Source organism: Protopterus annectens, chromosome 6.part0 (genome assembly GCF_019279795.1).
Source record: "Protopterus annectens isolate FY-2018-M chromosome 6.part0, PAN1.0, whole genome shotgun sequence".
Lineage (NCBI taxonomy): Eukaryota > Metazoa > Chordata > Ceratodontiformes > Protopteridae > Protopterus > Protopterus annectens.
The window spans coordinates 95,012,399-95,028,302 of NC_056737.1; the positions used below are offsets into that span (position 1 = coordinate 95,012,399).

General features: G+C 39.7%; 1 protein-coding gene across 2 annotated transcripts in view; it reads right to left on the minus strand.

Annotated features, from left to right (window-relative positions):
* The window catches only part of GPATCH2L (G-patch domain containing 2 like), a 2,618,649-nt gene that overhangs the window by 560,029 nt on the left and 2,042,716 nt on the right, over window positions 1-15,904 (minus strand). For both annotated transcript variants that reach the window (XM_044073870.1, XM_044073869.1), the window contains exon 8: window positions 15,220-15,305. In XM_044073870.1, coding sequence (XP_043929805.1) covers window positions 15,220-15,305 — 86 coding nt within the window. The remainder of the gene's footprint in view (window positions 1-15,219; window positions 15,306-15,904) is intronic.

Consider the following 15,904-nt stretch of genomic DNA (forward strand, 5'->3'; position numbering starts at 1 on the left):
TTGGATTCACTGCTTGCGTTACCTGGACGATATTTTTATTTTATGGAAGGTGGGAGATAAACATGAAGAATTTATGGAAAATATAAATAATTTAAGCGAATATTTTAAATTTACTGGTACTTCTAATAATGACAGTATCAATTATCTTGATGTTTTACTTAACAAGAATTATGAAAACAAGAAATTTGAATCTCAGATTTATAGAAAACCCACTTTTTCAAATGATTATTTAAAATTTAAATGTAGTCACCCGCTATACACAAAAAGAAACATAGTAAAGGGTCAAATGGTCCGGGTAGCAAGAATGTGTTCTAACATTGATATAGTAAAGAGAGAAATGGGCACACTAGTAAAATTTTTTTCTGAAAGAGGTTACCCGTTTGAATTTGTACTACCCATTTGTGAGCAAGTTATTAGCGAGTGGGGTAGTAGGTATAAACCCCTGCTGGGATCCTATTTAGTGAAGGAGAATGAAACTAACACAAGGAGAGGTTATACCCAATCCATAGTGGTGACTTATGGAGAAACAAGTAGTAGGATTAGGGATAGTGCTAAGAAAAACTGGGTGTTGTTTAAAGGGAACGAGGAAATATTAGATACAATAGGAAAAGAACCAACATTTGTTTTTAAAACTAATTACAATTTAAAATTGTTACTCGAACATCCCATTAATGTTAAGAACAATGTGAGAGGGACAACTAGATGTGGAACTTGTGAACACTGTAGGTACATCTTAGTGGGAACCTCAGTATGGTTGGAAGTAAGGGATAGTGAGATAAAATTAGCAACAGGGTCCTGATTTACGAAAGGACTGGTATATATAGCTATTTGTCAGGATTGTCAGCATTTCTACATAGGTAAAACCAAAATAACTTTTAGAAGGAGCATTTGTATGCTGTGAGAAAACATGATGAAAATAATGCTATATACAGGCATATTAAAAATAATCCCAATCACTCTTTCTTATTTGGTATTCTGGAGGTTACTGGCAGTAAACCGAGAGGGGGTAATTGAAAAAACAACTTGGAGAGGGCAGAAATGAGGTGGCAATTGAGACTTAATGCCACGGTAACCCCAGGCATCAACGACAATGTATCTATAAAACCTGAATTAAAACATAGGGCCACTATTTTGTAATAGAAAATAACCTAGTTCAGTAAACAACACTGCTTTCATTCACAGAAACATTAAAATTTACTACACACTTTTTAACAGATTCTATAGGGTTAACATGATTTAAATTTGAATTAGTTAATTGTCAGTATAAAAGAGGGAGTGGGTTTTAGCAAACACAGTTCTGAAGAAGTCCTAGAGCAGGACGAAAGCGCTTGACTGTGTTGGATTTACTACAGTTGTGTTCTATTTATTCTATATGGTTTTTAACCTTTTTTACTGCTTTGACTGGCTGGAGTAATAAACCTGTGTTTTTACCAATATTTTGGATCATTTCATGCCTGTGATTTTTTTTGAGACAACAGCACAGAGTGGGTTGTTTGTTCCTTGTGGTGTTTTCTCCACTCTGGTCACTGGTGGTTTGGTTTCTACAGTAATGAAATTTTGAAAACATAGTTAAAAAGGATTTTTGACTATTAAGACTCAACTTAAACTTTAAACATAATTAATATACATATTTTACAAGTACAGTCATAGAGAATAACATAACAAAGAGAGTTATTACATAGCTAAACAAAAATTCTTTAGGAATAGTTAAAAAAAAGGGAACTAATCAAAGCAAGAGGAATTTAAAAAAGGGAACTAATCAAAGCAAGAGGAATTTAAAAAAGGGAAATAATCAAAGCAAAAGGAATCCAGTACCAATAGACTTAAAAATGAGAAGAGACAGAAGATGGAATAGATCAACAAAAATACTAAGAAAGATAGATGTGATAAAAGCAGTGTGCAGTATTAGGACAGACCAGGATCTATCATGCAATATCACAAATAATAAATTAAAAATTTCAACACAGGTGGAAAAACTTAAAAGATACACAGATAAATATACAGGAAAAGTACAAAATTAGCAACTCAGTGATGACCTAAAAAAGTTTTATAGAGAACTGGTAAACAAGGTAAAAAGAATTGAAAGACCACCAAAAAAAGAAGAAATAGATGCATTTTGGAGACGTTTCTATGAAGATCCTGTGAACACAACAAAGATGCGGAATGGATAAAATAAGTAAAAGAAAGAATAAGAAGTTTAAAGGTACAGGATATGAAACGGGATGAAGTAACAGCCAGAAAGGTTGAAACAAAGTTAAAAAAAGCCTCTAACTGGAAAACCCTAGGCCCAGATGCAGTACCCAACTTTTGGTTAAAAGTATTAACATCTTTGCATGAAGACCTAGCCATGAGTAAGAACTATGTATACGCGTACCCCGAACAGACACCAATCTGGCTATCAACAGGTAAAACAATGCTCCTACTTAAGAGTGAACCTGCAAGCTACCCCAAAAATTATAGACCAATAAATTGCCTTCCAACGACGTATAAACTATACATGGGAATCAATGCCAACAGAGTTTTTAGTCATTTAGAAGAAAACTCAATTATGGCATTAGAACAAAAGGAGAATAAGGATCATTTGGTGTTAAAGTCATAGTGGAGAACTGTAAAAAGGGAAAGAATCAAAGTATGGCATGGATTGACTGCAAAAAAGTATTTGGTTCATGGATAAACGAGTGCTTAAAAATGTATGATACACCCTACATTGATTTACTACAATTACAGTGACCATGAAACAATGGCAGACCACTTTGCAATTAAGCCATGACAAAGGACAAATTATTGTCCCAAGGATAAAAATTCAAAGGGGGATATTTCAGGGTGACTCTCTGTCACTTTTGCTGTTCTGCCTTGCTCTTAACCCATTAAGCTGTTTACTTAACAGCTTAGGCCATGGCTATAATTTGGCTCCTAGAAAACAACAGTGTAAAGACTTCTCATCTTCTCTTTGTCAAATATTTAAAACTATATAGCTCATCAGATGAGGAACTGAAAGCACAGCTGCAGGTTGTCAAAACTTTTTCAGATGATATTCGATAGTTATTTGGCCTTGATAAAAGTGCAAAAGCAACCTTTAAACCAGGAAAACAGCAGCACCAAGGAAACATCGGTTTGAGACAAGAATGTCATACAAAAGAACTTGAGCAAGAGGGAGTGTATAAATACTCGGGAATTGATGAAGGATCAGCAATACAACATGAACAAATGTGAGTAAAAATTAGTAAAGAATATTTTAGAAGACCTAAATTAATCCTGAAAACAGCATTGACATCTAGGAACAAAATCCAGGCTATAAACCAATTTGCCCTTCCTGTCCTAACTTACAGTTTTGGAGTGATTGATTGGCCCCAAAACGTGTTGGATAGATTAGATATTAAAACAAGAAGGATGCTTCATGGTCACCAAATGATAAATCAGTGAATACCAAGATTATAAACTCCCCGTTCTGAAGGAAGGACGGGGCTCCTTGAAATTGATAACTTGTATAGATCTGCAATCGTGGGACTCCATACATATCTGCTGACCTCATGAGACCCAAACGTACTGAAAGTTTTGAAACATGAGGAGAATAAATCTAAGATGACTTCCCTGCTTAATTTAGCAGAAGCATATTGGCGTCAAGCAGGAATGGAAATTAAACCAGAAGTAGATAAAAATCAGGAAACAACTGAATGTGCCAAAAAACAAAAAAAAATATAAGATGAACAATCAGATGAAAAGGCAAGAAATGTGGAAAATGCATAAATACAGTTGCAAGTACAGAAAACTTCTGGAAGAACCTCATGTTAATCAAGAACAAATGCAGCAATGGTTAAGGAGAGGTGAATTCAAACCAAGAGATGAAATGTAGTTAATATTGGCGGCACAAGATAGTGGGCTATGTACACCTTGGTTTGCAAAGTCCATTGAACATGTGGGAGAAACAGACACATGTAGGTATTGTAAAACACAACTGGAAACTGTCACACACCTAGTTGCTGGTTGTGACATACTAATGGCAGAAGGATTGTATACTGAAAGGCATAATAATGTGGCAAGACTGCTGCACTGGGGAATGTGGAAATATTATGGGGTTGAAGTGGCTGAAAAACACTGGAAACATGAGCCACAAATCATCACAGAAAATGATGAAGTCTATATCACATGGGATCATCCATTACCAACAGTTCAAAAGACAGATGCTAGAAAACTGGATATAGTCGTCCAGGAAAAGAAGACAAAAGTAGCATTGATTATTGAAATCACCACATCCAGTGACTACAGTGTCCTGCGCACAGAGAGACACAAAGTTATAAAATATCAGCAGAAATGAGAGTAATGTGGAAGAAAGATACCTAAATAGTTCCAATAGTAGTAGGAGCAATGGGTCTTATACAAAAAAAAGTCTAAAATCTTAATTAGATGCGCTACCAATACATGTAACTCTGTACGAATTACAGGAGGAGTCACTACTGGACACACTGCGGGTGCTGTGAAGAGCACTTCTGGCTGACATCAAAGAGTGAAACAATACTAATTTCATGAACTTTAATCGTACTTTGACTTAGGAATGGGGTCCATTCCTGTCATGATATTAGAAACCCAAAAGATTTGGAGAAATTAAAAAGGAGGTGGTCAGAAAAGCTTGGGAAAACAGGTTAGATACGCAATTCACAAAGAAACAATGGAAGGACTTATGTATAGCTCCCAAATATGCAACAAAATCTAGAAGATTTAGGATTCTTGTCTGAAGTGTTTGCATAGATGCTTTTATACCCCAAGCAGAATCCATGGAAATTTTCATTGGATAGATGCCAAATGGAGGTGTAATGAGGAAGAAAGAGTCACCTGGGAGCATATGTTATCAAAGTGTAATGAGTTGGAAGATTTTAAAAATTCCTTACAAAGTAATTTGTCAGGAATACTGGATTAACAAATGAGTATAACTAAGGAAATAATTTTTTAAGCTGGGATAAAGGATCCAAATTGCCTAGACATAGCAAGGTCTTTTATAAGTTCAACTCTGGTGGTTACAAAAAAGCAATTATTAGAAATCAAAGTCTAAACCAGCTATACTTGAAGGTGTAGACATTGTAACAGAAATAAAAAAACAGAAAATGGGATATTTAGAAAAGGGTAGGAATAAACTACATAGAAAAAATAGAAATTGTGAGAAAGAAAAATACATGCAGAGAAATGTTTTGGAGGAGGAATGAGGTTTAAGAGAAGGCAGGAATTGAACAATTTATGTGACGCCCCTGCACTGGCCCAGTAATCAAGGAGCCTCAGTCCTCACCACTGGCAATAGTGAGGGATGTAAAGTACACACACAGTAAAGTACAATTTCCCTTAAGAGCACACAGAGATCACAGTCAGTCTGGGGCTGGTTTCTCCTTCTTTTTTCAGATCCCCAATAAGACTGCCCACTGGCACAGCTAAAGGGTTGAGATCTTAGCTGAGTGGCCAAGATAACATCTCCAGTACCCTCTCTGTCCAACCAGTGATTCGTGTCCCTGCCCCAGTAGCTCGCTCACACACACACACACACACACACACACACACACACACACACACACACACACACACACACACACACACTTTGACATGTGATTCATATACAAACACACACACATACACCTGGGGAAGGCTGGCACAGGTTTACTAGCTATGCCCCCTTCTGCCCAGACTATAAGGTAGTACCAGATGCCACCAGCCACCCTTACTTATCAGCTACTATAAGGCCCTTACAAAGGGTGTCTAATCCTAATGTGCAATGTTACTATTAATCTAAGTGGTATTTCTGACCAAGACTTGCAAGGCTATTTAGGAGTGGTCTGTACAGTATCACCAAATGCATATGCAAGTACTGTAAGTGCTTAAATATGTCTCGCAAATATCAGCCACAAAGACAGGTTTAAATATATTTAATAATAAATAAAAAAAGAACACGACAACACTCAGTTAATCAACACAGTTACTTCAGAGTTCAAAATCACAGAAAATATTTAAAAATAACATTGCAGGACAGTCTAAAATAAATACAGAAAACATCTAAACTAATCTTTACTATATTACAATCTATATATGTAATAGATACTATGCCCTAAATATTACTTACAGACAGGCAATGGTGATAATGATTGGATGTTTTTGCTAGGTCACTTTTTGTCACCTAACTTCAGCTCCCAGGCTAAAACAGAAGCTAATAAAATTTAACATCTCTGTGTTAAAAATACATATATATCAGATGTTTGCAGATCTTGGAACTGCAAAACAATAAAACACTTTATATTTTAAACCTAGTAATTACTTTTCCTCCAAGACAATACAAAAACTTCTAGCTCTAGACATTGTGTCTGCTTCTGCATTGAAACTGAGCAATAACATCTCTTGTTTATGGCCTAGCTATAAAGTAACTTAACCTCAACTATTCTTAAGTTTTGCAGGTTAATCATCTATGTTCCAGCAGGGTATGCTGTGGTTACATTCTTGAAGATCAGTACATTTATTTATTTATTTTAATGTAAAATGTAAAATCTTCTTCTTCTTCTTTCGGCTTTTTCCGGTTAGGGGTCGCCACAGTGGAACTGCTAATGATTGGCAGTTGATTTTTACGGTGCCGAGGTGCCAGCTCGACGCCCAACCTTCAACGAAGGCACGCCCATTCTACGCATGTCTTTCGAATGCCACTCGAACGTGGGGAGGACATGCAGACTCCACACAGAAGGCGCTCCAGCCGAGAATCGAATGGGAGAACCTCTTGCTGTGAGGCAACAATGCTACTGCTGCACCACCGCGGCTTAATGTAAAATGTAAAATAAATAAATAAAAATAAAATGTTCCAGCAGGGTATTTACAAAATTCCCAATAGCTTGGCTGGCAGTGTAACAATTTATATAAATGTTCCTTTGATGTTATGGTATAGTGCAATATATGTGATGTACAATGTTTGTAAATGTGAACTTAATACGTTTTGATTACTTTTACATAAATGTAAGTTTGCCAATGTCACAAGTGATAATTCAATAAAGGTGTTTAAAAAAGTAAAAAAATAAATAAAAAAACAGAAGGGTGTCCATGGGAGGTGCTGATATCTGTCAAGTGTGTATTGCAGCTCTTAGGGGAGACGCTGTGATCCTCCCCATTGTCTTCAAGGCCAAGCCCACATCCGTCTGATCTGAGGAATCCTGACTGACTGCCAGGGCAGTCTCCTGGTAGATAAGACAGGCAGCCTTGAGGAAAGAATCCCTGAACCTGACATAGCAAACAGACCATAGAGGGGATCAGTACCACAACTTCAAAGACCACCAATTCTGAAACTGAAAATGGCACCATATGTGATGGGTCTGATGTTAGTGCTGAAGTGCTAACACTGAGACATTGGTCCTGAGATCCACTCAAATCTGATAGCATTAGGGTTGAGTGAATCAGTTAAGAAGTTAAGGCCGCACTCCACAGAGAAGACCTTGCCTCCTGGCAAGTAGTCGGTTCTGATACCACTAGATTCTAAGGTCAGACTGGGGAAGGAGCAAGGAAATGGGATGTGGGACCAGGATACTCCGTCCTCGAAGCAGAGGGAGCAGGAGAACATCCATATCAATCTACAGCTTGATAAAAGCTCTCATTATACAATCTAACTATAAATCAGAGGTGATCTTAAAGGACCTGACAGAAGACTGGATGAGGCCAAAAAGGGAATCTTCAGAGCTCCCTTTTGGAAGAGGTACCTTGACTACTTAACTCAATAACAATCATCTCAGAGGAAAGTGCAGCTGAAGTCAGATATATTGACAAAGGCAAAAAACAGCTGACTGTGACCTACCAAATTTTGAAGGTTCAGGACCAGGAATCTCTTCAAGTTTCTGTTTCTAAGATCCTGATCACTGTCCTTGTCTTTGGACCTATCTTCCTCTCTGCTATGATGTCATTTTTCTTCTTGTGCTTGTGTGTCTCTAGCACCAGTAGCAACAAGTCTTTAATGACTAGTTTGTACTTTCTATCTGACAAGACATGCTGACAAAAGGCCTCACAGCTAGAACAGTCAGATGTGAGGTGCTCCACACCAAGACACTACACAGTAGTCATGTAAATACTGCAGTGGGATTTTGTGACCACACTGAGGACACTTACTACTCCTCACCTTGTCTTTGCTAATATCCATAATTAGAGCAGGACCCAATAAGAACAACAATGAAACAACTAGAAGAAAGGTATTAAGTATACATATAACTATCCAGTATCTAGCACTAACAAGAGAAAAATATCTAAATGCCTCCAAACTTTTTTTTTAAGCACAGAGAAGGGCAAGTAGGCCTAATGCCCATCTGATGAAGGAAGGTGGAAAATTTAGTCAAAAATCAGTAAAAAGGAGGTCTGCAGCAATGGAAGGATGAAGAAAAAAAAGAAGTTATGTACTTACCATAACATTCCATCTGAGTTGTTGTCTCTCATTTGTTCTTCAACCTGTGAGATCGGATCTGATTCGGCCACATACTAAAGCTCCAGGATCTGAAATCTGAGCTCATCCCCTACCCATAATGCTCCACTCCCCCACATCCCTCAGATCGAGTTTGCTGCACAAATAAGCATCATCTTATCACATAACTGGATATATATATATATATATATATATATATATATATATATATATATATATATATACACACATATATATATACATATACATTACACAAAGAATCAAACAACGTCAAAAATGAATACTTCAGGAGCTCAAACATCCAGGAAGTATTTATGTATATATATCTTCACTAGATCCTACAAAAAGTAGGGGGATGGAGGAAGGGAAGGCTGAAGAACAAATAAGAGGCAACAACTCAGATGAAATGTTATGGTGAGTACATAACTTCTTTATCTGAAGATGTTGCCGTCATTTGTTCTTCAAACTGAGTCCCCAGCTACAGAAAAACTTGGGAGCCCCTCACTAAATGATATTCCGGAGCACAGCAGAACCAAAGGAAGCTCTGTTCCTGGAAATAATGTCCAATTTGTAATGAGATATAAAGGTATGAGGGTTTGACAAGTTAGCAGCTACACAATTCTTATCAATGGGAAGTTTACACCAGAAAGCTTAGGAAGTAGAAACCAATCTAGTGGAATGTATCGTAATACGACAAGACAAAGGAATGTCCTTTGAAGAGTAAGCAAGCACAATACAAACAGTAATTCAGTTGGCTAGGGTCACCTTAGAAACTAACTTTCCCAGCTTGGTCTTTGAAAAAGAAATGAAAAGCTGGTCAGATTTTCTGAAAAGTTTAGTCCTGTCCAAATAGAAGCTAGGTTGCTTGTGAATGTGAAGTCGGTACACTCCTTTGTTTTGGAAATTAGGAAAAAATACAGGAAGATTAACAACCTGGTTTATGTTAGCCTCAGAAGCAACCCTGGATTGAAAGGAAGGGTTATAGTAGGCAAAGTAACACTGCCCTTGTGAAAATTTAAATATGGAGGCTTCCAAGATAAAGCCTGTAATTCAGACACTCTCTTGGCTGAAGTAGTCTTCCATGTCAAAATCTTTAAATCAACCTTAGCAGAAGGTTTAAATGGAGGTGAGATTAGAGCTTGCAAAACCAAAGTAAGTTCCGAAGTAAAGCTGTATCCGTAATAGGAGGGTGAAGAAGAAAGGTACCTTTTGAAAAGGCCTTGCACAACTTAGACAAGGCCAAAGAGAAGGAATTTTTACCAATGTGAAAATTGGAAATGGCCACCAATTGCACTTTCACCATAGAGAACCTAGCTCTGTTATGAAAAATGTATGTCAGGAAATCTAAAACAGCAGATAAAGGAGCTGTAAAAGGGTCTAGATTGTTCTGATGAGCCCAAATGGAAAACCTCTTCCAGTTACTATTGTATATTTTCCTTGTGGATGGTTTGTGCGCTGCAATCAAAATTTTTCTAACTGGGGATGAAAGCCCAGGAATTCTAGCCATCATTGGAACTGGAGTAACAAAGCAGTTAATTTCAGGTTAGGAAGATCTGGGTGGGAATGTCCCAAAGGGTGGGACAAAAGATCTGGAGAGGGATCGACAGTCAACAGTGGACAAACCAGGTGAGACCAAAGGAAAGGAAATCAGACTTGTCGAGGCCAAAAGTGAGCAATGAGGATTACTTGGCACTTCAACCACTGAGATTTTTACAGAAACTTGGAAATCAGGGGAAGAGGATGATAGGCATAAAGTAGAGAGGGGGGCCAAGCATGGACAAGAGCATCTCTTGAAGACTGTCCCTGAGGAGGGATCAGAGAAAAAAACTTGCTGTACATGGTGTTGGAAGGAAATGCAAAAAGATTGCAGCAAGGTTGAACCCATTTCTGGAAGATCATATTTACCACAGAACAGTCCTGCTGAGCCTGTCTGCCAGGATGCTTGACTCATACACCCTTCTAGCTGAGGTGATAGCCAGTAAAAGGGCAGTCTTCTAGGTTAGAAATTTTAAATCAGCAGAAGCTGCCGGTTCAAAAGGGGTTACCGTCAGTTTTTCTAGAACAAAACTGAGGTCCCATGGAGGTGTGGATTGCTTCTGGGAGGTCTGAGGTGGACTACTCCACTATGGAATTGTTTCACCACAGAGTGAGAAAAGATAGGATGAAGAGAAGGAAAGTGGGCTGAAATGGCAGAGGTGTGAATCTTGATGGAAGAAAAGGATAGGCCTCTGTCCATCAGGGTAGCCAAGTAATCTATAATGGCAGAAATATTGGCTGATTTAAGATTGAGGCCTTGATGCTGACATCAAATGGAGAATCTTTTCCACTTGGCTGAGTATGACTTCCTAGTACCAGGTCTGCTAGCCTGTTTGTGAATGTCTTGAACTTGTTTGCTTAGGGTGAGCTAAGAGTAGTATTTTGTGGAGTCATCCAGGCTTACAGTTTGAGAGTCTGTAGGATGAGATGTACAAACTTCCCCTTGTCCTGAGTCAGAAGGTCCACTCTCTGAGGTAACTGCCACAGTTTTTCACTGGTTAAGCTCAGCAGCAGAGGATACCAGTGCTGCCTGGGCCAGTCTGTGGCTATCAGAATGCCCCTTGGGCCTTCTTCCCTGATTTTTAAGAGGACATTTGGAAGAAGAGGCAGGGGAGGGAACACATAAACAGGTGGCTCCAAAGGAGGGAGAATGCATCTGTCCTCCAGGCTGTCAGTAGTTATCTTTTCAGTTGAGCATTTTCTTTGGTGGCAAAGAGGTCTATTTGTGGGGATCCCCATTTCTGAACTATGCTGAGAATGTTTCCTGATGCAGATACCACTCGTAGTGATCCATCAAGCTCCAGCTGAAATGATCAACTAGAGTGTGTCCCTTGGAGGTATTGTGCCATGATGTGCAACTTTAGAGAGTGAGCTGTCTCCCAGACCTGCATCGCTAGTCGACAAACAGGGTAAGAGTGCATGCCCTTTTGTTTGTTTATGTACCACATAACTGTAGTGTTGTCTGTTTTGATAAGCAGGATGCCTGGTTTCACTGATCTTTGGAAGCCACTAGGCCCTTTTGCACTGCCATCAATTCTTTCCAATTTATGTGCTTGTGTCTGAACTGATCTTCCCATCTGCCCTGGGACTGAAGGTGTTGGAAACGAGCCTCCCACAGGCTGTCTCCGAAGCATCTGTGGTTGAAGTATGATCCTGAGGGATGAGCTTGAAAGCCAGACCCTGGTTCTAGGCACATGCTTGTATCCACCATGCAAATTCCACCTTGATGCAAAGGATCAGTGGAGTGTCTGTCCCCAGGGACTGTGAGTGCTGGCACCAAAGATTCTTGAAGTACCACTGCAGCTTTCTCATGTGTGGCCTGGCCAGAGAGATCATGAAGACACATGATGCCATGTAGCATAATACTCTGAGGAATTCCCTGGCTGAGAGGCATTGTCTCTGCATAATGTTTTGGAAGTTGTGAGTCAAGGAGAAGACCTTGTCTGGAGGGAGAAAAGTCTTTTGAAAGGAGGAATACAGAAGAGACAACAAAAAAACTATCCTGGTGGATGGCACAGTGCTGGATTTGCAAAGATTTATTATGAACCCCAAACAGGTGAGGAGGGTCAAAGTGAAGGCCAGATCATTGAGGAGCTTTGACTGACCTGTGGCTTGAATGAGGCAGTCATCCAAACAGGAGTAAATTTGGATCTCTCTTGTTCTGCAGAAGGCGATCACAGGAGCTAAACACTTTGTGAAGACCCTAGGAGCAGTAGACAAGCCAAAGGGCAGTGCAGAGAACTGAAAGTGACTGGTATCTGCCCTGAAGTGAAGAAAACTTCTGCAAGATTCCTCTACGGAAATGTGCAAGTAAGAATGTTTTAGGTCCAAGGTGAACATTAAGGCTTGAGAGGCTATTATGGTGAGAAGTTTTTGAAGAGTCAACATTTTGTATTTTGGTACTAGCAGGGACTGACTGAGGGTGGACAGGTCTAGGATTGGGAGACAAAAGCCTTCCTTTCTGGGAACCAGGAATAGCCTGCAGTAGAACCCTTTCCTTATTTGATAATTTGGTACTGGTTCCACTGAGCCCTGTGAGCACAGGTTGTGAATCTGAAAAAGGGCCTCCAATCTTTTGATTTTGTTGGATGTCTGGGTAACTTAAGTATCGTAATGGTTCTCTGAAAGTCAGCTTGTAACCATCTGAGATAACTTTCAGAACCCACTTGTCTGAAGTAATGAGGGACCAGTTGGGATAGCCTTCCTCCTATATGTTCTGGAGAGGGAGGCGGTGGGGGTAGAGGAAAGAAAGAGTCACTGCTCTTCTTTGCCAGGGCCCTGTGGTCTAGAACTTACTGCCTGGGGGTTCCTGACGACCACCGCCTAGGCCTTTGTGATTGTTGCTGCCTTTGAGGCCTTTCCCCTCAGAGGCTTCCTCTGGCCGCCTTTTGATTGAGAGGAAAAGGACCAGTGTTTAGTGGGAAAATTCCTACTAAACCCAGGAGGCTGAACTTAGAAGTCCTTGACAATTTGCATAGATTTCACTTTATCTTCCATCTTTTTTTAGCACAGCCACAACCTTTGGCCCAAAAAGGAAGTCCTTATCCAGGGTTGCATCTAGACGTTTGGATTTGACATGGTTTGGCAGGTTCTGTTCCCTAAGCCAAGCATGTCTTCTAGTGACACAGCCAGATACAGCAGCTTGGCTACAGGCCTCCATAGCATCATGGCCACAGTGTAAAGAGTGTCTAGCCACCTGGGAGCTGGAATGGCAACGATCCAACAATTCTTTAGAAAAGTTCCTGTCCTCCGGGGAGGAAATCTTTTGTTTCATTTTATCTAAAATACTTTGTTGGTATTTTATCATATGAAACTGGCAGTTAAGGGCTCTCATGGCTAGGTTAGTGGAGGTGTAGACTTTTTTACCAAACCTATCAAGGGCCCTGCTTTCTTTGTCAGTAGGTAAAGGATTCTTAGAACGGCTGACTTTTGCTCCCTTGGGACCTGGAATAACAACCTCTGGGTCAGCAGAGGGTTTTTTAAAGAGGTATTTATGTGAGTCCAGCACCCTGTAAAACCTGTCTGTTTTTTAAGGGGCTGGGGGTAGGGAATCTGGTTTCAGGGAAGAGCCCATAAAAACATCCTTTACCATCACCAATACAAGAGGAATAGCCAAAGGTTTGTGTTCTGGGAGGTCACAGAACTCCCTAAGCCTCTTTTTAGATTGTGGGTATTCCTCTGCCTCCCATTGGAAATGTTCATTCATGGCATGGAGTGTTTCCCCAAAAGGGATGTTTTTGGCAGGGGAGCTTTAGAAGACGTTTCTCTGCTGCAGACAGATTGATGCACTGAAACACTGCTTCGGGCTCTGACGGCAAGAAAAGACTGATGTAATGGCATCGGCTGGCTCCCTTTATACCCAAGCATACTGACGTCAGGAAGGGCATCCACTAGCCTTAGGAGGAGGGATATTTTTACTCTGGTGGTCAGGCCGGCCATGGGTTTCCACAGCAGGAAATCCCACAAGTCAGTACTGCAAATGTGAAACACAAAGAACATCAACCTCTTGCCTTCCCTGTCCAAAACTTTGGACTGTGTATCTGATGGCAACCTAGATACATGCTCTAGTCTCTGGGACATGTACTGAACTGAAGACATCACTAAGAAATTTGCCCTTGTGTACTTAGGCTACATATCGCTCCACTCCACTCCATATTTTTTACAGAAGACACTCCCCCTCTTTAGAAGCAGAGACAGCTGAATGCAGAGCCTTCTTGTATGCAAATGATACATCTTATCAGTCACATTACATTGTGGGAATGACCCAGGGCTCCTCACCCTTCTTATTAATACACCAATTCAACCACTTCTGTAATAACTGACCTAATTAAGTGTCCTCCCAGAGAAGGAAAAATCTTACTACTCTTGTAATTCCCTGAGAAACTTACCTTAACAATCTCAGAACATCCTTCCTAGAACAAAATGGAGCAGAAAGAGATTAAACCGCTAAGTTGGCCACAGGTAGTTAACCTCATGTGGCTCAGTTTCTATTATCTCATGATGATCATGATGTTGATCCCTCAACACTCACGGAAAAGCTTGTGATTCAAGAGCAGTGTGACACAATCTGGTTTGACGACTTAACAAGGGGAGGCTCTGGCAACTGCCTAGCCACCTGATTCTTTACCTTATCCCATCTGCAAGACCATGCAAAAGATTCTGCTGCTGAGCTATGTACTGAGCACCCTCTACAGATGTCACCTTCTGTGTCTTGTCATCTCCTGAGGGAGGATGGCATGAAGCTCTGGCACTTGTCACAGTATTTCATTTCATGTACCTATCTCACACAACTAGCTTCTACATGTCAACAACACTGACATTTTTAAGATTATTTTATTTGATTTAGACATTAAAAGATGGAATTTTTCAAAAAATGACTAATTAAAACCTGAACTATCAGTGACAGAAATGTACTTGGGAGCACATGGATTCTTCCTCCTAGCATGACGCATGCCTTTACTATGTGCTCCAGCTGAAGGCACAAACCTCTGAGCATGGGAGCTAGAGAAATTTCAAACCTTTGGTGAGCTGTAGATAGAAGGAAGAGTTCTAACAGTTACTCAAAGCAGAGGGTATTCAAAGCAAAAACAAGCTCCTTTTCTATTCAGATTTATTATACCACTGTGGCAACAGCATTACTATTGCTGTGTCCATAACGCTTCAAGAAAGAATTAATACAGTTTAAGCTAAGCAAAACAAGACACCAAAATCAGGATGAGAGCAGTAGCGTGACACTTCATATAAGGATCAAAAAAATGCATTACCTGTTTTTACAGAGTGCAGAACAACATCGCCTGTGTGACCCTTCTGAAAGAACATCCAAGGGGTACAGAGGTGACAGGGGATTAAACTGTACCACACAAAGAAATAAAGAAAGAACAAAATGAATACAACAAATAATGGCCATTATTAACACTTGCAAAAAATACCTTAACTTTTCTTACTACATCTATGAGAAACCATGCAGGTTTTCAGATATGAACTGAAAACTATTCTTAACAACAAGTGATTTTAACCAAGTAAAGCATTTGCTTATTGAATTTACTGTTCTGGGCTATACACTCAAGTGCATTAGCCTTTCTGTGCTTATTTACTGTATAACTGCATTGTTTAGTCTGATTCAACCAAAAAAAAAATCTATCTTGTTTGCTAATTTCCTGCCTTTTCTAATTAGAATAATCCAGTTTTCAGGCTTTGCTGGTTTCAGGACTTTAACTTCAGTATTCAGAGCTATCCAGACCTTGCTGTGGTTGAGGGAGGTCCTACTACTTACCAGTGAGAGTACTGCCTCTCTAACACTAGAGGAGTGGTTTTCAGCTCTGAAATTGCAATTTTATTGGCCATTTTGGGCTGATTTCTATCCCTTTCAACTTTCTGGCATAAATATTGCACGCATTTGCACACTGAGGGGCTAAGGTTAAACTATTTCCGGTGCCAGAAAGTCTGCTC